Below are 23,900 nucleotides of genomic sequence, written 5' to 3'. Positions count from 1 at the left end.
ATAGTGTTTAATCACTGCCAGTAAGCGGCAGAGTCATGTAGCAGTTAGCGTAATGACGTACAGTGCCAGCAATTGGAGCAAGGCTGCGAGTTTCCTCCAGATGCTCCAGTTTTCTCCCATATTCCAAAGGTGTACGGGTTAATATGGGGGAATGCTATGTTGGCACTGGAAGCACATCAACACTTACAGGCCTCAGCACGTTCTCGGACTATGTTAGTCATTGACACAAAACAACGTATGTTTCAATGTAGATATGACAAATAAAGCTAATCTTTAATGTAGTCCATTGCATTTACACAAAAGTCTCTGTCAATTCAGCAACTCACCAACATTAAACACAATGGCAGATCCCAAGCCTCCAGAGCCAGATGAAAAGTCTTCAGTTTTGGGTACATCCCAGATCTGGCTATGGTCCCATACAATGCTAGGAGAAATTAGGGAAGTTCCCGCAGGGACTGGGTATTCCACAGGTGGATATAATTTGTTGGAGTCCAAGTTCACCCTATTTTAAGATAGCATATAGATATTTAATTACTGTGTGCTTTTCAGTGATATCTATCAGTGATCAACACATCAATCCAAAACACTAGATTTGGAGGACTGAACAAGCTGATTCATCAGCCTTGGAAGTTGGGCTGTGAGGCCTAGTGGCATACAGGCCTCAAGCAATGTATGAAGGCCCCACCCCAGAGCATCCAAACATCTGGCAAGACTGAGGACAAGAGCCACAACTCCTGTCGTGGTCTGAGAGGCTTTAAGTTTTTTTAAAAACATATATCTACTGTACAGAAACAAACCAAAAATTTACTCTCTGGCTTTGAGAACAAAATGTTGTTTATCATTTGAGCTGGATCATTTTGGAAAAAAAATTCAGATCCTTCCCTGAACATCCTATCACTCACCCACTTGCATAGATTTTGCCAATGTTCATTAAGAAGAATTCCAGGTTATTGCTGTGCCCTCGATTCATCAATGGTAGAATGAGACAGGTTGGTTTCAAACTCCGCTTTAGAATAGCCTGAAATAAGAGCAAGCTGCTTAATAGGTGTTAAATTTCATAGCCATTTAAGCCTTTTTGTCAGAGCTGATGGTGAGCAATCAAACACACCTTCTTATAATACCTTGTTCAGTACTTAAAAAGTGAACAGTTTTGTTACCAATTCAAAATTGTTTCTGTGTTTGTGAATTGTCTGTACAATTATTTCACTATGATTTAAAGGGGAAAACAATTCAGGTGGCAATCTGATTTTAATGATTTGTAGACACGTCCTGGGAAAGACAACTAACAAAAGCTTTGCGGGAAGAGCATCAAATATCAATGTTTTTTGTAGATATCAGAACACAGTAAGTAAACAGTAGGAAGCTACAATATATTTATCAGATAATACACCTACCATACTCAGAGAGATAGGTACAATTAATGCAAGGAAATAACACGTTATTTCTGACAGAACATGGATGGATTCCCAAGTGAACTCATTTTTGTTATAAGCATTAAAATGTCCTAACACAGTGGGAGCTACCACAAAGCCAATTGTACATAAAGACAGGAAAGCTGGGTACCTGGAGCAGGGCATGAGCAGAAATCTCAATCACCACAGCATTACTTGGAATAAGTTGCAGTCCTTCCTGAAACAAGACTGGGCTCACCAAGTTGTTGACATGATACTCAGCTGAGGAGTACTTAGCCAGGTCACTATCCCATTTGGACTCTGGGATTGATGTACTGATCCAGCGTGAAGTACGAGGCTTGGGAGCAGTTATGACCTGCCAAGAAAAGTGTGGGTGCGAAGAAGTGTGAAAGGAATGCATTCAGAAAAACGTAATGCACGTAATCAGTATAGTGGGTACTTAATTAACCAAAAAAAAAAGTAGGACAATAAATTCTGAAGGGTAATTCAGAATCTATATTAATATATTGTAGTGCAGAAGAAATCTTAAACAATCATCTGACAGGATATTTCATTAACATTCAATGCAACTCTCTAACTGATATCAATTCTGTTCAACAGATTATCACCAACTCCGGTTCGACTTAACTGAAAGAAACAATAATGGACTTGGAAAGTGATATTTAGACAGAAGGGCAGACTTTGGCCCATAGATTTCAATACCAGCATTTGAGGGCCATACCATCCATAAACAGCCAGGACTCTCACCTGATTTTTACCTTTCGACTTTTCTCACTCACACATGCATCAAGCCTTCAATTAGAATAAACTATGGGTTTTAATTTAACATTTAATGCTCCAAACTATCAGCTCCCTGTATAAGGAAATTCTAATTGGATCCCAAAGTATTTTATAATTACGCTCATTCTCTGCATTGATCTGATTAAAGACTTCAATTTTAAAACCTACAATTAGATCTTTGCTTTTTTCCAGAGAAATCCTCCAGTCTGTTCAATCTTTCCCTTGTAGTCAAGTCCTTATTTTCTAGTAATGCACATTTCCTGTATTTTCTTCAATGCTTTACCACCTTTGCTTGAAAGGGGTCAGAACTATCCATAGAAATCCAACTATGGTCCAGCCAAAGGCTCAATCTCAAGTTCCTTTGGAAATAACCCCTATTCTTTGCATTCTTTATGCCCCAAGATATGTGGGTGGCAATTTTTAATTGCCTCAGAATGTCCCATGAACACCAAGATATACATACTCACAGCTCATTAACTCCTGGCTCCGTATATACTGTGTACAGATCTTCAAGTGGCAACTTTGCCAGTGAAGCTGCCTTCAATCTAGTTGGCATGGCCTTGCAAGAAGCATGCCCATCTATGTGTAATCATATGTTGAGTTCCTAAGTCCATCCAAAGAATTGCACTAACAGCTGGAATAGCCATGCCCGCCATTGTACCTGTATCTCTGTTCATTCCATTATCTGGTTCACTGCTCTAAAATGCTAACCAACACCAGACGTTTTACCTAGCGTACTATCTTAACCCAAATCTCATGTTTGCCACTTTGCGCACAACAGTCAAGTCTATGAAATTTTTCAGAAGATTAATGTTACAAGATGTTACTCATACCTTCTGTAGAGCATTTAGAAGGGTTGGGGCAATGGAAGCCATGTAGTAAGAGTGGAATGCAACTCCTGCACTGCGAACCTCTTTTGCAAATACTCCCTCCTCCTTTAGCTTGGCCACAAATTTGCTCACCGCTTCCTAATATGGGAACAATCACAAGTTAGAGCATAAATGAAGATAGATCAGTATCTCTTTATCTGTATACAAGTCCTATTGCTAATCACTTGTCATCAGTACCAATCCAATTATTTCATATTCTCTTTTCAAATATTTGACAACTTTCATTCTAATAAGTAGAACCTGGAATAAATAGATAACAATCTCCATCTCTCTAGCTATGTACCCTGATCAGTAGCAAATTTCAAATGACACCAATGACTGTATGGAATTTTCTCCATTTTTCCCTTTATATTCAAATCATAACACTCATTGAAAACATTACCTTTGCACATACTTATTTACCCATGGAATTTCATCATTTTGCAGTATTTTGCCTCTAATATTTTCTACAGCCTGTTAAATTTCATTTGGAAATAGATAGTACTGCTGATCCAAAGTAATTTAGCTGGGTAAGATTTCATTTTGATCCATTAAAATCAGTTAATTTTCAGTCAAATTAACTTTTATTAGCTTTTTACACAACTGCCCCAAGCATCATTCAACTTGTCCTATTATTAACTAAAGGCAGGTCCAGTGTGATATACACTACTTTTCTAAATTTTACATGATTTTTATCCACTTCCTACCTGTGGCCCAGAGATCGTGACAGTATCCTCTGCATTGTGACAAGCTGGAACCACTCCTTCAGGGCACTGTACCTTGCATTCCTCCCAGGTCAACCCTGTTAGATATCAAAAAGCTTTGTGGTTACTTTTTGAAAAAAAAACATATTTCCATGTCTGACTTTAATCATTTACATTAGATATGACAATTTATTACAAAATAAAATGGCATGCTTTATAATCATTTAGTGTTAAATTATTACTGGCTGCCCTGATTTGGACTTGGCCTAATTAATTCTAGCTCAAGCCACTGATCATCTATCGTCCACAACTAAAACAGCATATAATCAATTAAATGGCCTAATGTGACAGACCCAACAGCTTTTCAGGAACTCCCAAAATGTCAGCCTACATTGCAATTGTGGCTGGCTGTTGTTTTTGCATTCTACAAATTGAGTGACCATTTGGGAATCAAGAACAAAAACTCAGATCCTACAGCATCATCTTATCAAGATATGTTCCCATAAATTCTAGGAAATTATCTCCATAGTTTTCTTTAAAGTACTAAATCTGCTTTTGAGCCAATGTTTCTGGTTCTTGTGTTTCAGGTATCAGCGTAATGAATACAGCAGGTCCACTGGAGAGGCTCCAACACCATGCCCTTCCTGATCAAGATGACAAAATCCACAATAAAGTCATCTCTGAGCAGCACAGCAAAGAGACACTCCTTCCACTTCAGCACCAATTCATCATTTAGATCCTGCTACTTGCTAACCAATCGTCCTGCATTTTAGTTTGGTCGACTTGAACTGGCTTCCGTTAGATCAATTTATCTTCAAATTGCAAAAACAAACTCAAAAACACTTCGCAGCAAGAGTGTGTTAAGAAAAAAAAATGTTAAAAAGGGAGGTGCAAATTGATATGACTTTCCATTGCAACCACAGCAAAAGAAGCAACACTTCCAGGCTAGGCGTAGTGCGATCAAACATCCCCTCTGCTTTTAACAGTGTAACTCAGTCCCAACCTTAATGTTCTGCACAAGTGCAATCAGGTCAGTGTTTCAATGAACTGCCTAAAAGGACATTTAACAACATATTCTGAAAACTCAATTAAAAATCATTATGGATGGGACAGGCAATTTTATATGATCAAGAGCTGGAATTATAGCAGCTCATTTCCCAGCAGAAGGAGGAATAAAGTTGAACCTCTCCTTATTTGAAAAGTTCAATTTTATTGTTATCTGACTGTACATATATACAACCAAACAAAACAATGTTTCTCCAGAACACAGTGCACCCAGAAAACATATCACACTCAGCACAGGAAACAAAATATTACCAGAAATGTTAATAAAACATAATTCAAAATACACGTGGTATGCAGCACAGGTAAAATAGCAAACAGAAAGCAGATTGCTGTGCTAGTGATGAGATTTGTGGTGCAGGTATAAGATTTTCCTTTAAATGGGAGGACAACAAATGCTCCAATGACAAGGGCCATTTGACTCCATTTATTTTATTGTTCACCCTTGATTCACCAGGCTAAGCTGGCACAAATCCACCCCCAATGCCGTGGATACTTTACTGGGATGTAGTTATATTACAGATGGTCAACCAAACAGTCACTCTGAATTTGCCTTAATATCAGCATGAGTATGCTTTACAACCTTATAGGAACTATAGCAAAACTCTTCTTACTCTTATCCAACATCTCCGATCGCCCTGTACCTGCCGCTTCCGCTGATTCTGACAGTAGCCATGGTCACAGCTGCTTTTCAGATCCTTGTAATATAAAGCCACTTGTAACAATCCCCCAGATGAGATCAGCAAATTGACTCTGGCCAAAGAGATTTCATTGACCTCTGCACTTCAGTTACCCATTGGAGTAACTTGCAAAGACTTAAACAGCTTTGTGATGCAAGGGAGTTTAACCAGTCACTTACCAACAGCAGCCATAGCCCCCGGTGGTAGTTTGGCTTCCTTGATACATCGCCCTCTCCAATAGGCCGCCAATATAACCTCTTCGTGCGTCAGCGAATTGTCAGCATATCCACAGGCCAGTTCACCTACGGAGTGGCCAACGATACCAGCTGGCTGCAGACCCATAGCATTCAACATGTCTATCTGAGCAACCTGCAGTAACACGATAAAGTAGTCACTAATTCTGCAGATACTGGAAATCTTAGCCACCCTAATTAATTAGCTGATTCTTTCACACAATTAGAGCATTTCTTACTTGAATGGCTGCGAGGGCTACAAAGGCATGCACAGTGTCATCAAATGTTGTATCATCTGTACTCATAAGGAGCTTGGATACTTTCAATCCCGTCTTTTCCAGCACTCTGTCGGAACGCAGAATGGATTCATGGAAAATATCCAATTTCATGAGAATACGACCCATTCCAATCCACTGGGCACCCATACCTGAAGGAAGCATTTCACATCATTAGAAACATTATCCAACAACAACCAAGTTAAGATGGTGCTGGTGATATATGACAACATTTAACATGCAGCTCACAAAATTACTTGACATGTAGTACTTCTGAACAACTATTACTGCAATGCATTTTTCAACCATCTAAACAAACAAGCAAATTTACGATCCCCAGAAGGACTTGGTGACAGGATTGTTTGTAATATTTAGTATTATTTTTATTTGCACAGTTTGTCTCTTCCACATCGGTTGTTTGTTGGTCTCTGTGTGCAGTGTTTTCTTCATTGATTCTACTGTACTCCTTTGCACTACTGCAAGAAAATGAATCTCAGAGCAGTACATGGTGACAGATACGTGGTGATAATCAATTTACTTTGAACAGATATAAAATACTGTGGTTAATTGTCACTGACCACTTTAGTTACAATATCGTTCTAGATTCAGTTAAAAAAAAAAATTGGAGGAAGGGGTTGAGGAGAGTGCTGGGTGAATACTTCTCTAATCAGAGGGACCATTTAGCAAAACAGAAAGCATACGGCGGGGGCCGGGGTAATAAGACACAAATAGAGGGTAGAGAATAAAAGAGAATGATTCAAATGTTTTCTACTTTTCTACTAACTGGAGAATCAGTCACTGGTACAGACCATCAAAGATCCTTACAGATCAAACATACTTAGCATATTTACTCCTAAAACTATCATATCATTCCATCAAATTCTTAATAATAACCTAGTATCTACAAAATAAGAACTATTATTTAGGTAACTTTCTGCCATACTTAATTGCTGTACCCATGGGACATTGGCCATTCCTTTTATCAACACTACTGCTGCTTCAGCAGTAAAGTATTATCTTTTGCCCAAGCTTCACAAGTTTCTTTGTGTAAAAGAGAGACAAATATCACATTAATTGTTCATTTCCAAGTCCAAGCCCATTATATCCAACAAATTTAGCAACAAAATTTAAATTGTTGCTTCAAATTTATTTCATACCCACGCTACAATGTCTTAAAATGTTAGATGTGACAAGAACACGAGTCATCACCACCATTGGTAATTATCTAATATTGACCTTGCCTCAGAAATCAACATTTATCAACAAAGATCTCCACCCTGCAGGCCAAGCCATTTTCAGAATTGGGCTGATAATCACTGACTTGTATGACATGAAATTTACTGTTCTGCAGCAGCAATACAGTACAAAGACTTAAAAGTACTATAAATTACAACATAAATAAATAGTGCAAAGAAAGGAATAGCGAGGAATAGTTCATGGATTCATGGACTGCTCAGTAATTTAACAGTGAAGGGGGAGAAGCTTTTCTTAAACCACTGAGTGTGGGTCTTCATGCCCCTGTACTTCCTCCTTGATGGTAGTAATATCCAAACTACCTGAGGTACATAGTTTGTTTTTCTTTGTGAATGTTGCACATCTGATGCTATCTGCAAGCAAGCTTTTCATTGCACCTGTGTGATGAACTTTGACTCATCTCTGTTCAAGTCAACCCTCTTCTCAAAAGTTTTAAGGCACCAACCTGAACAAATATACCACAAAGGTCTTCCGGAAGACTGGATCTGCTGGACTTCTTTAGCGTCCGTTTCACCTCCAACTAGCATGTAACCCCTACATGGCATCCCAGCAGTGGGCATTATCGAGATATCGTTGAGCATCGTCAGCAAATTGGCATCATTACTGTGTTGCCTGGCTTGCTCAAGCAGAGTCTCAACGGCTTCAGGTGTCCGGCCACACGCTTGGACCAAGCGGGGCAAAGCCAGGGGCTCCGAAGGACGGACTCTCTTTGCATTAGGACGCAAAACGACATGAACATTGGAACCTCCAAATCCAAATGAATTCACTCCTACAATTCCACCGGTCACTGGAATAGGTTCAGTTATTACTTTGAGACGCCCATTCTGTAAAGCGGGAACATCAGGGTTGGGGGTTTTGTAGTGAATGTTGGGAGCCCATAAACCGTGCTCCAGAGATAATATAACCTAACAATAAGAAGAAGAAAAAATGAAAATTCACCTTGGTATTTAATTTTTGCAAAGTGGCTCAACAAATGCAATCCATTTTCATTTATTTCTAATTACAATTCACACATAGATACAAATACTCATCACGCACTGTACAATATTAACAGGAAATTGTTTTGCTGTGATTATTAATGTAAAATTATAACGGGGCATTATAATGAACTGAATTGATGGAGACTAATTCATTGTTCTTTTCTAGCCTCCATGCTTGCTCTTTCAGATAGCCACCAGATATTGGATATTACTGCCAACCTATCCTTGCTGTCATACGCACTGATTTGCATATGACAGAGTTGACACTCCTACAAGAGGACCACAACCTTGTCGTGGAGCCTCGTGTGCCACAATGACCAGGACAGCCATGTTGGCTGGAGTCAGGGCTTTATGTTTTGGCTCTTGGTAGAGTCACCAATGCCATACCAGTCAAAGAACAGAGGGCAGTCCAAGCATGGTCTAGGTTCTGGGGCTCAGCTCAGGGCCAGTAACACTGACTGGTAAAACAAAACTGCTCTGGAAACAGTCATTCTACATCTGCGTACGACTGTATTCCTGAGTCTCCGCCCGGGACTTGCGTGGCTGACAGGAGTGAAAACTGAGCCACTGACACAATGAAGGAAGTCCTGAACACCGCCAGAGATGGTGGACCTTTACTCCTGCCTTAAACACCAATGGCATAATGGGCAATAGGTAGAGTGGACATTGGAAACTTGAGATGCAGGTGTCCAGAGATTCCTCACCCTGGAGTATTGTACAAGCAATGAGTTACGCCATCACATGACTGCATAACACATTCTTGTCTGATTTCATATTCAATGAAAAGTCTGAACTCCACTTTTGCTTTGAAAGAAGCCCTCACCTAAAACTGAGTCCACTTGAATTTTTACTTTGTAAGAAATCAGAGCCAATATTTCTATTAACTTTTCCATTTATCTTTAGATTTACAAGAACATGCAGTCTGCTCAGTGTGCTTACAGACATTCTTATACTTACTACTAATATAGAGATAAATTACTGCTTCATGGAAAATCTCATTGTTCTTCTTTTGAAATCCCAGGAGATTCTTGCTTTCAAGCATACTTATCCAAATAGCCCACAGAATCCTAAAAGTTCTCACTCATTGCTGGCCAAGATAACCAGGATAAGAGAAGATACTTGCCTTTGCTAATGCAGCCAGTCCCGATGCAGGCTCTGGGTGCCCCATGTTGGACTTGGTCGATCCCAACAGCAAAGGCTTGCGATCAAATTGGCAGAAGACATTCACAATGCCATTCAGTTCCTGTGGGTCTCCAACCTGCAATACACAATATTGAATGATGCGTGGGATACAAGTGTATGAATGCAGGTTTGAGGGCGGCACAGTAGAGTAATGGCAAGGTGCAATGCTTTACAGTGCCGCCGTCTGTAAGGCATGGGTACGCTCGCCTTGTAACCATTCCTCCGGGTGCTCTACCTTCCTGCCTCATTCCACAGACGTGCAGGTTAAGGTTAGTGAGCTGTGGGCATACTATGTTGATGCTAGAAGCACAGCAAGACTTGCTCAGCACTGATTTGATATAAAAATGACGCATTTCACCATGTTTCGATGTACAAGGGAGAAGTAAAGCTAATCTTTAATCTATTTTTGTTAAATCTGAGATAAGTCCATTATCTTACGGTCCAGTACTACAATATGCCTGCAAGACACAAGCTGCACAAGGTCTTTGCTGCAAGCATCCACTGATGTAGGCACAAGCAGTATTCTTCGACAGACTTTCCTGTGTGTCTTTTGCTTCCTGATGCCCTTCACAGTTCTGCTTCATTTGTGGCCTTCTTTCTTCTCTGAGAATCATCACGTTGTCGTGGTGGAAAGGTCGTGAGCTTCTGAGAGCAAAGCTGCCTGGAATTTAGGCATTCAGCACCTAGTTCCATGTAGGCTCAATCATGGCGGTAATGTCCAGGGGGAGGTTGCAGACAAAGAGTGATCCAACCAAGACCTCAGTGGCAGAAGATGGTGACACAGAGGAAGGCTGTAGCAGTGAAGGGTCCCCAGTCACCTTGTGCTCCATGCCACTGGACCCTGAACTTGATCTGTCAAGGACCATGTGTTAGCTGCCCATACTTCAGCCTCCCCCCTTTAAACAGAGTCATGCACAGGTATTCTCCGTTAAGAAAACCCACCCCAACATCCAGATTATATGAATCCTGGATCGACCTCTACAGCCATCTGAGGACCCGCCAACAGACTAACCCTTTGAAGACCATCATACTCAACTCAAGTGACTACATTCCTGCTTCTTAACACTCCTTTCTAATGAATGGAGTGCATTATATTTAATTGACATTCCTCAACCACTGTATTATTCCTCGACCCAACCAAGTTTTCCTGAGGGGTTTCAAAAAGCATGAAAAAGCCAAGGAAAATGTCATGTCATTACATATGCTTTTTGCATATGCAAGTTGCTGTGTCACACAGCGATGCAGTGGGAAATCAGCTGGGAACTTAAGTGAGCAGGGATCTGCATTCTGGAACCTAATCCATTTGTTCCCTGGCTAAATACTATCCATGAGCGAAAGGAATCCTAGCAGGCATTTAGCTTATAAATCAGGTTGGTTTTTTTTTAAAAAAAACAAAAAAAGGTGTATTCACCAACAACACTATACAATAATCAGGGTTTCATAAACTATTGACAGCTTCAAATTAAAATATGATTATTAGTATCTACAACCCACTCGAGCCCAAGGGAACCACCATTCATGGAAATTCCCCATTATACCCATAGAAACCATGTGCTCATTATCCAAGGACACCTAGGCATAGACGTAACCCTGGGGGAAAAAAAGCAGGCTGCCTGCCGCCTGGACTTGTGAATGGCAAGCTGCGTCAGGCCTAGGAGCATACGTTTCCAAAACTTTGACAGACTTCTACAGACATGTGATGGAGTGTATACTGACTGATTACGTCACAGCCTGGTATGGAAACACCGATGCCCTTGAATGGAAAAACTACAAAAAGCAGTGGATGCAATTCAGTCTACCGTGGGTAAAGCCCTTTCCATCACTGAGCTCATCTACACAGAGTGCTGTCGCAAGAAAGTTGCATCCGTCCTGCTGGGGTCAGAAGTGTGTTGCACGATGCAGCTCTATGCAACACCTTCCACCCCAGGTCCCCACCTTCCACCCCAGGTCCCCACCTTCCACCCCAGGTCCCCACCTTCCACCCCAGGTCCCCAATGTGCAGGGGAAGGGACCCCTGCCTCGTACATCGGACAGTTGAACAGACAGACCTTGGTTCCTGTGCCGTGGGCTTCCACATATTCAACAGCGGCTGGAGAGATGCCCGCTTCCTCATACACAGCCTTCATTAATCTCTGCTGCATTTCTCCAGAGGGGAATGTTACACCTGCAGATGGAAACCATAGGAACACGATAGGGTAAAAGCAGTCAACAATAATGTGTTATTGTAGATAAACGCCACAGTCTGTATCATGTCACATCAAGTAAACGCTCAGCAACATAGCCTATAAATAGAGTGCACACCTGCGTGCCATGATTTGCAATGAAGTCACTTGACCCTTCCCAATCTTCCCTGGGCAAGTGCTACTGAATAATAGATGAATTATGACAAGAAAAGGTGAGGAAAAGGCTTTCTCCACCCTCGCAAGGAGCTGGTGTAACACAACATTGCAGAGTCACAACCTGCTGTTCATGTCCTCTCCTCCCTGAGCTGGTCACAAGCTCCTTAAATAGATCAGATTTGTTTACCTGCTGCCTCCTGTAGCTTTTGATTCTTCCTACCTTTATGTAAAAATCTCAAGTCAGTTCCAGTGGCCTCAGGTCATTAATACCCATTTTGTTATATAGGCATCCGTTAGTCTCTTGAGACCATGGATTTGCGCCTTGGAAGGTTTCCAGGGTGCAGGCCTGGGCAGGGTTGTGTGGGAGACCGGCAGTTTCCCAAGCTGCAAGCCTTCCCCTCTCCACACCACTGAAGTTGTCCAAAGGAAGGGCACTAGGACCCAAGCAGCTTGACACCGGTGTCCTCGCAGAGCAATACGTTGTTAAGTGCCTTGCTCAAGGACACAACACGCTACCTTCAGATCACTAGACCGATGCCTTTTCCACTGGGCCACGCGCCAACACCTATTTTGTTATACTGCTCCTCATTTACAATTTTATTGCAATTTCACAATAAAATTGTTTCTCCATGAGAATCAGGAGTTAATTTTACTTTGGCCATGAAAAATAACCACAAAACTCCAGAAGCAACTATTTTCTGTTGATTCTTCATTGTTTAAGTATTGTGCAATCCTATGAAAGAAATTAAGACAGCCGAGTAGAATACTCGACCAGCAAGACTCACTATCACAGACATGGTGGGTAGTTTACACTGCAAAGCTTTTTTGCAAAGACACATGAATATCAGTTTATGGGCAAGGAAGACATTACCACCTGGTTATACGATCTGTTGTTAAATATAGAAATTAATTCAGTAAAAGCAGGTACTCGACTGTTAATGATATTCTGGTAGAACTATTATGTTTTTGAAAGTGTTTATGTACCTGCTGCATCACTGCCTGATCAGTTATCAAGGATCAAGTCATTTGGTGTTAATTTTCTATTTCTGCACGAAGGGTGAACAGCAATTATCATGCAAATCTTCCCTCCAACGATATACTTCATTTCAAAGTATGCCTTGAACTTTGCTGGTTATACAATGGTTTGCTGGTTATGCAATTATATAATCTGGAATATCATGTATTCTTTGCTGTTGCCAGCATATAATTTAAAAGTAAGCCTAGAACTGAAGCATTAAGCATAAAAAGCAACTCCTTGCACTAGACTGGAGTCTGAATTGCCCTGCCTGTTCAGTGCAAAATTAAGTTTCCTGCACCTTTGGTCCCCCAAACTATTATATCCTGAAAATGATTCAGCACACCTTGTTCCTTATAACCATCAGTGTTGCTTCCTGCGTTAACCAATGTTGCATAAACTCGTTTGGCTGCCGATTTCTTCATCAAAAGAACCACTACAGATGCTTCAGACCGACAGTACCCATTACCTGGAAACACAAGGCATTGTCACATATATTGAGAGGGACACATTTCAGAAGGAAAATTTATGAAAATAACCATTATTTTGGCAAATCATCACTATAATAGCTTAGATTCCTAAATACGATTAATAATGCAGAACATTAAAAGGATGTGACAAATGCAATACAAGTAGGTAAACAGAAACCTCACTTGCTGGCAAGGTCACCCTGTATTGGCAGCAGACAAGGTCATTTGGCTCAAAACCCAACTATTTAATCTTTTAAGCAGCTATTACAGTCCTATTTCAATTCCCTCTAGGCATGTAGAAAATAACTGAAAACTATCACAACTTTTAATATTAATTATAATAGAAAGAAAATTAATTTAAATGTTATGAGAGCCATGCCATTTTTCCTTTTAAACTAAAGAGTTTCAGACACATATTTTACTTGACTTAAAGAGAAAATCATACAGAATCAATTTTCTTACCTGAGGCATCAAAGGACTTGCAAGACCCATCAGGGCTGAGCATGCCCAGCTTCATAAATTGGACTGATGTATTGGGTTTTAGCAAGAGGTTGACTCCTCCTACAATGGCAGAATCACATTGACCATGTCGAATTGCCTGGAAGGCATTTTCCAGGGCAAGCAAGCTGGATGAGCAGGCAGTGTCGATGGAAGAGCTGGGACCTAACATCCAGATGAAAAAGCTAATTATTTATGGAAGTCCTCAAAAGTACACGCAATCATGGACTGGTGGTGGGGGAGTACCTGTTTATGATAGCTCAAATGGCTACTTCAAGACAGGCTTAATAACCCAACCAGTCTTCCCTTCTCCTTTGTACAGTATATTCCTTTTCTTTAACCCCTCTCAGTTGATGGGACTGCAGTGAACCCACTCAGTTCCAAAGTTAACATAAAAACATTCAGAGTATTGTTCCTGTTGCTGGGAAACCAGCAATCAAAAGGAAATGTGGACTTTAACTGGAAGCAAAATAAGTTATACAAACCACACCACCCACCACTACTTAATTTCCTGTCCAGAGTCACCTTATGTACAGACACTCCTGTGCCTAGCATCACTTAATGGATGTACAATGTATACAAGATATTATATGTATTTATAGTGTTTTTTTTACTACTGTGTTCTTTACCTTCTTTTGTGCTACATCAGACCTGGAGTAACAATTATTTCATTCCCTTTACACGTGTGGATTGGAAATGACATTAAACAATCAATTTCTCAGAAAGTTTTTGAATTGAAGTTTCCTCACCTTTCAAATCAAAGAAGTAGGAGATCCTGTTTGCAAACATGGCATGCTGACAGCCAGTCATGCTGTACCCCAGCAACTCCTCTGGGTCTCTACTGAAGGCTTCAGCTGCCTCAGAGCCACTCACTCCAATCCAAACCCCAGTATTGGTACCTCGCAGAGATGTGGGGTTTATACCTGAAGAACAGATGCAAAATAAACTGGATCACTTGGACAGATTCAAAACAAAGTGAACACGTGCACAATCATGTCAACTTTTTAAAAAAAAAATGTTGGTACCAGGGTGGAAAAGCAATAAGTACTGTACAACGTTATGTCTACAGGACAGATGCAACACTATCTCAAGCTGACTGAAAATCATGAGAGAAGTGACCAAGCGAGGGAGAATTACACTCCAGGAATCTGTTTCTCACTACGAAATGGGACTTGGCAGGGAGGGGGCTGTGGTCGGCATGGTTGGGGCAAAGGGACTGTTTCTGTGCTGTACATCTTCAGGATTCTATGATGTCTGACTATAGGTAAATCGGTTGAAAAATGTGGGGGGCAGGTTCTTATGCTTGTTGCCGTAGACAGACACCATATTTTTTGATGGAGACAGAGGGGGTACAGAGGGGAACATGAAATTTCCAGGTATTGGCAAACAGAAAAAAAAAATGACATTAAACTAGCTTACCATTTCCTTCTCTTTGTCTAATGCTTCTGATACTTATTTTAAGTTTCTGTAAGCAACCACAAGCCACTGAGATAATGGGGTTGGGTGGTTTAGGACGATTTGCAGCTTGCTATTTTTCCAATTACACCACTTATCTGATTTAACCAAAATGTGTGTGTTTTTTTTTTTTAAATACTCCTATTTGAAATGAACAAGAAATTGAACTTTAAAAAAAATCCAACTCAGTTGGAGAGAAATTATGACCACTAGGTAGGAGTCAATTAATGTCCAGGCCAAAATCTTATTGGGATATTAAAGAACATACAGACATGTAGTCAACCAAGAAAAGAATACAGCAGTAGCAACAGATATAGAAGATTCATGGCATACAAATGTCTTGTTTTGAAGAAAGGAAGAGAATGAGATTTATTTTACTGAAAGTTAAGCATCTGATTGAAATATATACTATGTTATTTCTACAGCCTGATAAAATATCTTCCACAGAAAGTTTAGATATGGTTACCTCCATCCACAATTGCCTCGTACGTAGTCTCCAATATGATGCGGAGCTGGGGGTCCATTGTGTGTGCTTGCTTGGGATGGACACCAAAGAAGGATGCATCAAACTTGCTGATGTCCTTCAACTTGCCATTTCGGTGAGGAAGCCCATATAATCCTGGGAAGAACAAAAGGTCATGTTAAAATTGGACACAACTGGTTACTTTGTGCTTATGCTGCGATATGGAGACGTGTCTGCACTGCCTGTGCTCATGAGAGATTTCGTGTCACTGCTTCAAAAGAAAACCAGAGCGTTATCCCAGCAGTTAAGAGTTTGTTCCTCAGGCAATTGAGTGAATGAGCTAGGGACCTTATCTTTGAATAAAGGAAGAGGAGAGGTGACTTGATAAAGGAGTTTAAGATGATAAGAGACACAAGTTGAGAGGAGAGCCAACAACTTCCCCCCCACCAGGGTGGAAACGGTTAATACAAGGCGGCATAATTTTTTAATGGTGATTGGAGGAAAATACTGGGGGGTTGGGTATGCCAGAGGTAGATTATTTTGTTGCACAGCGTGGTGGGTGGCATGGAACTCACTGCCAGGTTTGGTGGCAGAGGCAGATATAACAGGGATATTTAAGAGACTCATAGATAGGCACATGGCTGAAAGAAAAATGGAGGGTTATGTGGGAGGGAAACACTGTTCGCTCCAAGCTGCGCAGTAACTGAAATGCTCCCACACACATAGCCTTTGTTGCCACGCAGCCAGAAAAAGTTTACAAAACGTGAAAGATTTCCTTTGTTGCACTCTACCTCATTATACCCTTCAATTAATAATTAAACTCAAAAAGTGATTTTGCAAATTTCATTCTACACATTCATAGCATATTACAAAAAAAAACCCTAAAGTGCCACACAGTTTTCAGGCAGTATAAAGCCTTCCTGCTCAGAGCAATGGCTGGTCCATGCAGCTGTAAAAAAAAGTACATTGGAGAGAAGCATTAGATTGACCTTGGGGCATGTTAATAGATAGGTACCAGGTTAATAGATAGGTGAGCCAAAGGGCCTATAATGTGCTGTGCTGTTCTATGTAATGCAATTCTTAAAAAAAGATATCTAATTATTATAATATTGCTGTTGGTCAAAATTGTAGAGCCTTAGACAGAGGAATTTGCCCACCACATCCAGCTAATCTTTTTGCCTATAGCTCAGCTGCATCTGCCCATGCCTACTGAGTGCCTGTCTAAATGCCTCTTAAATATAGTAATTATCAGTTCGATTTTCAGCAATACCTTTGCTATCAATCTTTAAAAATATTTTGATAGCATTGGAGTATTTGAGGTGATCTGTAAAGCACATTTTATAAATGTCTTCCAAGCCAAATCTTACTTTTTTAAAATCCACAATTCACCGCTTTGAAAAGGAATGAGAATTGAAACCAGTTCAATTTCCAGGCACTAGTAACCACAGAGCAAATTAAAAAGGGGATTAGCTGCTTACTTTGTTTTAATGAATAATCGTGTACAGGGAGTTGTTGAAAATTAGGAGAATTTAGAATATGCAGGATTATAATGTTCACAGTTATACTCAAATTGATGCAAGTATTCAATGGAATTTGAATGCTTCTTAGAGTGACCATCTTTTAGTAAATGAATGTAACATTCATTCTGCTTTAGTAATGACGACCAACAGTAGCAAAACAGTTTCTCATTTAATCTCTATTCAATATCAAGTCACAGACTGAAAGAACTCCCGTCTCCCATGGCAATTGCGCTACAGAAATTTTAAGTATCTACACGAGCCATCAGAAATCAGCAGGCACAACATTAATTTTATATCTCATTCAAAAAAAATAATCTTTAACAGTGAACTCAAAAGCCCCAAGTTTCCAATACCAATGTGCGTTACGATAAAATATGTTACCAAAGGACCCAAGTAGACATGTAATTGTAAAAGCTAAAATTGTGGAGTTTAAAAATAGAAGATATGTTTTTTGGACCGTTAAGGTTACATTCCTAATACAATTTAAATTATTGGGAAAGTAATGAATAATCTCCTGCTTTTCACTGCTGCAATTCAGAATGTACCTCCAATTTTCATTCTTGACTATAAAGCAAAACAAAAACAGTAACTCCAAGAAGAAAGACATTCCAGACACAGGATTGGCCCTAGCTCTGGATTTATACTACAAGGAGAGGAGCTAAAGAATTTTTATGCTGCTACAAGAATCTTATTTGAATATAAAACTAATTACTCTAGCTTCCTTGAACAAATAGTCATAATATTTTGTTTTTTAAAAAAAATCAGAGAATGTTCTGTGGCTAAAAGATAACCAGTGATCTCAATCATACAAAGTCATTGCTTATATTTCTCTAGAACTTCATGCACCCTTATTTCTGCTTTTAGTGCCATTATTAAAACATTGGATAAGTATCGTAAAGAAAACATATTGTTAAACATTAAATCACTAAGGAGCGTGAAACCAGAAATCACACGACTGCTGAGCATCACAAGAATAGGCTTCTTGAAGCTTTTACAACAGCTTATTATGCTCATTAATCATAAAGGTGAAGAAAACCAAACTATTTCCATTCTCTCATTACTCACCTGGCTTCCATCTTCTACCATCATCTGTTACCATGTCAATGCCATTGATGAGATTATCCCAAAATTCTTGCAGGTTGTCTGATTCTGGCAGTCTTCCTGCAATTCCTGCTATCACTATTTCCTCCATTTTGGCTCTTCGACTGCAATCAAAAGCAGAGTAAGAATGAACCATAAACCTACACTTCTTGGCCTCAAATGTCCCGGAGACAATAAAGTACATTTAAAATGTATTTTGTAACACAGGAAGGTACAGTACCAAATTGTGGAAGCCATATCACAAACTGGTTTCCGGGGGGGTGGAAAGAGAAGAATCAAAATAAAAGACATTCAGGTGTTGACTGTTTGCTACAAAATGTATCCCCACATCAAACTCATGGGGTTACTGAACAGGTTTAAATAAAGGTCATGGCCAGTTTAAAGAGTGGTCATGCCTGTTAGTGGTGCTGAGTTTGCTGCTGCTATCACCATCCCAGAAGCTTTGTGCACGTGAAAACAGCCAAGCAGAAACAATTCCATTTTCTGACCCCATCTGAACAAAGAAAACTTTTGAGAGAGATTTTCTGAGCAAGACCCAGTCTACTGAAATAAACAGGTAACTTCTACGTCCATCACCCATGCAAAGTACTCCAAACCCAGTGCCTGACACCGTTCATCAACATCCATCTTCAAAAGGTCAATAACACTAGTTTGATCAAGATATTAGCAGAATCAGGATCTATTTGTGCTTTTTAAAAATCAAACAAATTTCACATCCTGGTCAGCCTTTCAAATGGATCACAGAAATCCCGAATGTATCCCCTCTCCCTTGCTTTGCACAGAAGCCAGTGTAGCAATTAAAATTAGGAGTAAAAAAAAGTCCCAAAACATTGTTTTTGCATTGTGGATAACGATGCAATCTAAACTTCAGAAATGAAGTCGCTCTGTAAAAAATTTCTTTTGCTCCTTATTAATATGCAATTTTTCTGTCTGTTCCCACTCATTGCCATGGAATCATGATTACAGGTTCAAAGTACAATTAGATCATTTCTGATAACCTCCTCCCTTAGCTCCATTCTGGGCCCCAATAGTCCTTTCAGATGAGGCAACACTTCACCTGTAAATCTGCTGGTGTTGACTACTGTATCCAACGCAGCCTCTTCTACATCCTATCCCTATTCTGATATCTCAGGCCGTGGCCTCCTTTTTTGCCATAATGAGGGTATTCTCAGGGTGAAGGAGCAACACTTTACATTCCGCCTAGGCAACTTCTAACCTGATGGCATGACCTTCGATTTCTCCTCCTGGTAATTTTCTGTTCACTCCCCCTTTTTCTAGTCCCCTCTCTGGCCTCTTACCTCTTCTCCTCACCTGCCTACAATCTCTCCCTGGTGCCCCTCCTTTCTCCAATGCTCCACTCTCCTCTGTCAGATTCCTTCTTCTTCAGCCCTTTACCATTTCCACTCCCCTGGCTTCACTAATCATCTAACTAGTCCTCCTTCCCTTCCCTTCACCTTTTGATTCTGGGATCTTCCCCCTTCTTCTCCAGTCTTGAAGAGGGTCTCGGCCCGAATCCTTGACTGTCTACTCGTTTCCATAGATGCTGCCTGACCTGCTGAGTTCCTCCAGCATCTTGTGTGTGTTGCTCTGGATCCTTACCTTCACCAGATCAAACTAAAAGGCCAGATATCTGCAAATTGTTTGCCCAGCACAGGTGGCCAATTCATCATCGTACTTCATGCTTCCAGAATGCACTTGGCTCATTTCAAACCTTAATGTAACAGCACAAAGCCTCCAGCACCACCAGACAAATTTGCTAGCTCTCCACTCCCATCACCCAGTCACCTTTGAAGTCTCCTCTCTCCGCTGACGACACATTTTGCAATATTTTCAAGACTATGCATACTCTGCTGGTGCACCACTTTTTCTGTACAGTTATCATACTAGTCTCCTATCTTTGCCACGTCCCCAAAACCAGATTCTGCCTCGAATTCATAACAACCTCCTGCACCGCACCACCCACCTCCACATCTCTCAATCCCTTTACTCTTACTTAAATCCAAAACATTTGCAACTACAGCCATCTCAACCTGTCTTGCTGGAGCTTCCTCACCATGTTCCATCTATTGTGCTCACATCTTCGCTGACCACAATTCAACTGTCATAAGCACTGCCAGAGCAGCAATACCTACACTTTAAAAAGAAATGTATTTGATAGAAAAAGATAATGTTCCCCCTGTCCACTTCTTTCAAATATTCTGAATTGGGAAGTGAACATAGGACAATACAGGAAAAGGCCAGTCAGCCCTATGCCAACCATGCTGCTAGTTTAAAATCTCCCATCCATCTGCATGTGGTACATATCCCTGCCTATTCACGTACCTCTTCAAATGCCTCTTAGAGAGCACTATCATCTGTTCCTTGCAAATCTGACAGCTACAACTCTGCATGTACAAAAATTGCCTTACAGATCTCCTTCAAATTTCCCCTCTTTCACAAATTATGTCCTTCAGTATTTGAAATTTCCACAGACAGCATTTATTAGATTGTGCAAGTTATGTTCACAGATGATAAATAATAAACTGCTCCTTTAAAAGTTAATACGTTTCTGAAGTTTATGGATCAAATCTCATGAGAATCCTTTCTCCATTCTCTCTATTAATTTCCATGCCCATCTGATTGTATTGCTCTATGTACACCTGCCTGCTATATCCCATTCTCTGGGTACATGGCAGAAAATGCCACTGTGATGTGGAGATGGTGGCCATCTACAGTGTCATGGGAAAAAAAAAGACACTTTATCTTCAGCTTAGAAAACAAACTAGGTTCACAATGAAGAGAAAATCTGCAGATGCTGGAAATGTTCCGAGGTTCACAATCTCAGTTTTGTTACAGTTCAGAAGCCAGAAAAGTTTCATATTGGTGAGCCATCTAAAATGTTAAGAAGTGTATGGAAACAGGGAATAGGCAGGAACAAGCAGATGATGGAGTTGGAAAGAAACACAACAGTAAATTGTAGTGTAAACACGAGGAAATCTGCAAATGCTGGAAATTCAAACAATACACACAAAATGCTGGTGGAACACAGCAGGCCAGGCAGCATCTATAGGGAGAAGCACTGTCGATGTTTCGGGCCGAGACCCTTTGTCAGGACCAACGACGAAGGGTCTCGGCCCGAAACATCAACAGTGCTTCTCCCTATAGATGCTGCCTGGCCTGCTGTGTTCCACCAGCATTTTGTGTGTGTTGAGTAAATTGTAGTGAAAGAGTCCTGCAAATTTCATTTACTGTCCAGTAGTCAGCATTTGACAGTTTGAAACTTTTATATTAGACAATAGACAGTAGGTGCAGGAGTAGGCCATTCGGCCCTTCTAGCCAGCACCACTATTCACTGTGATCATGGCTGACCATACACAATCAGTACCCCATTCCTGCCCTCTCCCCATATCCCTTGACCCCGCTATCTATAAGAGCTCTATCTAACTCTCTCTTGAATGCATCCAGAGACTTGGCCTCCACTGCCTTCTGGGGCAGAGCATTCCACATATCCACCACTCTCTGGGTGAAAAAGTTTTTCCGCATCTCTGTTCTAAATGGTCTACCCCTTATTCTTAAACTGTGGCCTCTAGTTCTGGACTCACCCATCAGCAGGAACATGCTTCCTGCCTCTAGCGTGTCCAATCCCTTAATAATCTTATATGTTTCAATCAGATCCCCTCTCATCCTTCTAAATTCCAGTGTATACAAGCCCAGTCGCTCCAATCTTTCAACATATGAAAGTCCCGCCATTCCGGGAATTAACCTTGTGAACCTATGTTGCACTCCCTCAATAGCAAGAATGTCCTTCCTCAAATTTGGAGACCAAAACTGCACACAATACTCCAGGTGGGGTCTCACCAGGGCCCTGTACAGCTGCAGAAGGACCTCTTTACTCCTATACTCAATTTCTCTTGTTATAAAGGCCAGCATGCCATTAGCTTTCTTCACTGCCTGCTGTACCTGCATGCTTGCTTTCATTGACTGATGTACAAGAACACCTAGATCTCGTATTTCCCCTTTTCCTAACTTGACTCCATTTAGATAGTAATCTGCTTTCCTGTTCTTGCCAGCAAAGTGGATAACCTCACATTTATCCACATTAAACTGCATCTGCCATACATTTGCCCACTCACCCAACCTGTCCAAGTCACCCTGCATTCTCAGAACATCCTCCTGACATTTCACACTGCCACCCAGCTTTGTGTCATCAGCAAATTTGCTAATGTTACTTTTAATCCCTTCATCTAAATCATTAATGCATATTGTAAACAGCTGCGGTCCCAGCACCGAACCTTGCAATACCCCACTGGTCACAGCGGTCACAGCCTGCCATTACGAAAGGGACCCGTTAATCACTACTCTGTTTCCTGTCAGCCAGCCAATTTTCAATCCATGTCAGTACTTTGCCCCCAATACCATGTGCCCTAATTTTGCCCACTAATCTCCTATGTGGGACTTTATCAAAAGCTTTCTGGAAGTCCAGGTACACTACATCCACTGGCTCTCCCTTGTCCATTTTCATAGTTACATCCTCAAAAAACTCCAGAAGATTAGTCAAGCATGATTTTCCCTTCATAAATCCATGCTGACTCGGACTGATCCTTCTACTGCTATCCAAATGTGTCGTAATTTCCTCTTTTATAATTGACTCCAGCATCTTTCCCACCACTGACGTCAACCTAACCAGTCTATAATTCCCTGTTTTCTCTCTCCCTCCTTTCTTGAAAAGTGGGACAACATTAGCCACCCTCCAATCAGCAGGAACTGTTCCTGAATCTATACAACATTGGAAAATGATTACCAATGCGTCCATGATTTCTAGAGCCACCTCTTTAAGTACCCTGGGATGCAGACCATCAGGTCCCGGGGACTTATCAGCCTTCAGACTCAATAGTCTATCCAACACCATTTCTTGCCTAATATAAATTTCCTTCAGTTCATCCTTTACCCTAGTTCCTTTGTCCACTATTACATCTGGGAGATTGTTTGCGTCTTCCCTAGTGAAGATCCAAAGTACCTGTTCAACTCATCTGCTATTTCCTTGTTCCCCATAATAAATTCACCCATTTCTGTCTTCATTGGCCCAATTTTGGTCTTAACTATTTTTTTGCTATTCACATACCTAAAGAAGCTTTTACTATCCTCCTTTAGATTCTTGACTAGTTTACCTTCGTACCTCATTTTTTCTTGGCATATTGCCTTTTTTGTTATCTTCTGTTGCGCTTTAAAAGCTTCCCAGTCCTCCGGTTTCCCGCTCATCTTTGCTATGTTATACTTCTCTTTTATTTTTATACTGCCCTTTACTTCCCTCGTTAGCCACAGCCGCCCCTTACTCCCCTTAGGATCTTTCTTCCTCTTTGGAATGAACCGATCCTGCACCTTCTGCATTATTCACAGAAATACCTGCCATTTTTGTTCCACTGTCTTTCCTGCTAGGGTATTGTTCCATTGAACTTTGGCCAGCTCCTCCCTCATAGCTCCATAGTTCCCTTTGTTCAACTGTAATACTGACACATCCGATTTTCCCTTCTCCTTCTCAAATTGTAGGTTAAAACATATCATATTATGGTCACTACCTCCTAATGGTTCCTTTACCTCGGGGTCCCTGATCAAATCCGGTTCATTGCAC

The 23,900-nt window shown here is 40.7% G+C and overlaps 1 protein-coding gene across 1 annotated transcript in view; it reads right to left on the bottom strand.

The window, feature by feature from the left end:
- Nucleotides 1-23,900, bottom strand: part of fasn (fatty acid synthase) — an 80,587-nt gene that overhangs the window by 49,416 nt on the left and 7,271 nt on the right. The window contains exons 2-16 of the mRNA XM_073026080.1: nucleotides 18,257-18,396; nucleotides 15,675-15,827; nucleotides 14,503-14,676; nucleotides 13,718-13,918; nucleotides 13,132-13,254; nucleotides 11,480-11,595; nucleotides 9,373-9,507; nucleotides 7,715-8,174; nucleotides 5,980-6,167; nucleotides 5,687-5,876; nucleotides 3,769-3,863; nucleotides 3,026-3,160; nucleotides 1,564-1,767; nucleotides 903-1,018; nucleotides 327-502 (exon numbers count right to left, since the gene is read on the bottom strand). Of these exons, the coding sequence (XP_072882181.1) occupies nucleotides 327-502; nucleotides 903-1,018; nucleotides 1,564-1,767; nucleotides 3,026-3,160; nucleotides 3,769-3,863; nucleotides 5,687-5,876; nucleotides 5,980-6,167; nucleotides 7,715-8,174; nucleotides 9,373-9,507; nucleotides 11,480-11,595; nucleotides 13,132-13,254; nucleotides 13,718-13,918; nucleotides 14,503-14,676; nucleotides 15,675-15,827; nucleotides 18,257-18,383 (2,593 nt within the window). The 5' untranslated portion in view covers nucleotides 18,384-18,396. The remainder of the gene's footprint in view (nucleotides 1-326; nucleotides 503-902; nucleotides 1,019-1,563; nucleotides 1,768-3,025; nucleotides 3,161-3,768; nucleotides 3,864-5,686; nucleotides 5,877-5,979; nucleotides 6,168-7,714; nucleotides 8,175-9,372; nucleotides 9,508-11,479; nucleotides 11,596-13,131; nucleotides 13,255-13,717; nucleotides 13,919-14,502; nucleotides 14,677-15,674; nucleotides 15,828-18,256; nucleotides 18,397-23,900) is intronic.

This window comes from Hemitrygon akajei, chromosome 22 (assembly GCF_048418815.1).
Source record: "Hemitrygon akajei chromosome 22, sHemAka1.3, whole genome shotgun sequence".
Classification (NCBI taxonomy): Eukaryota; Metazoa; Chordata; class Chondrichthyes; order Myliobatiformes; family Dasyatidae; genus Hemitrygon; species Hemitrygon akajei.
This window is presented reverse-complemented; position numbering and strand designations above follow the sequence as displayed.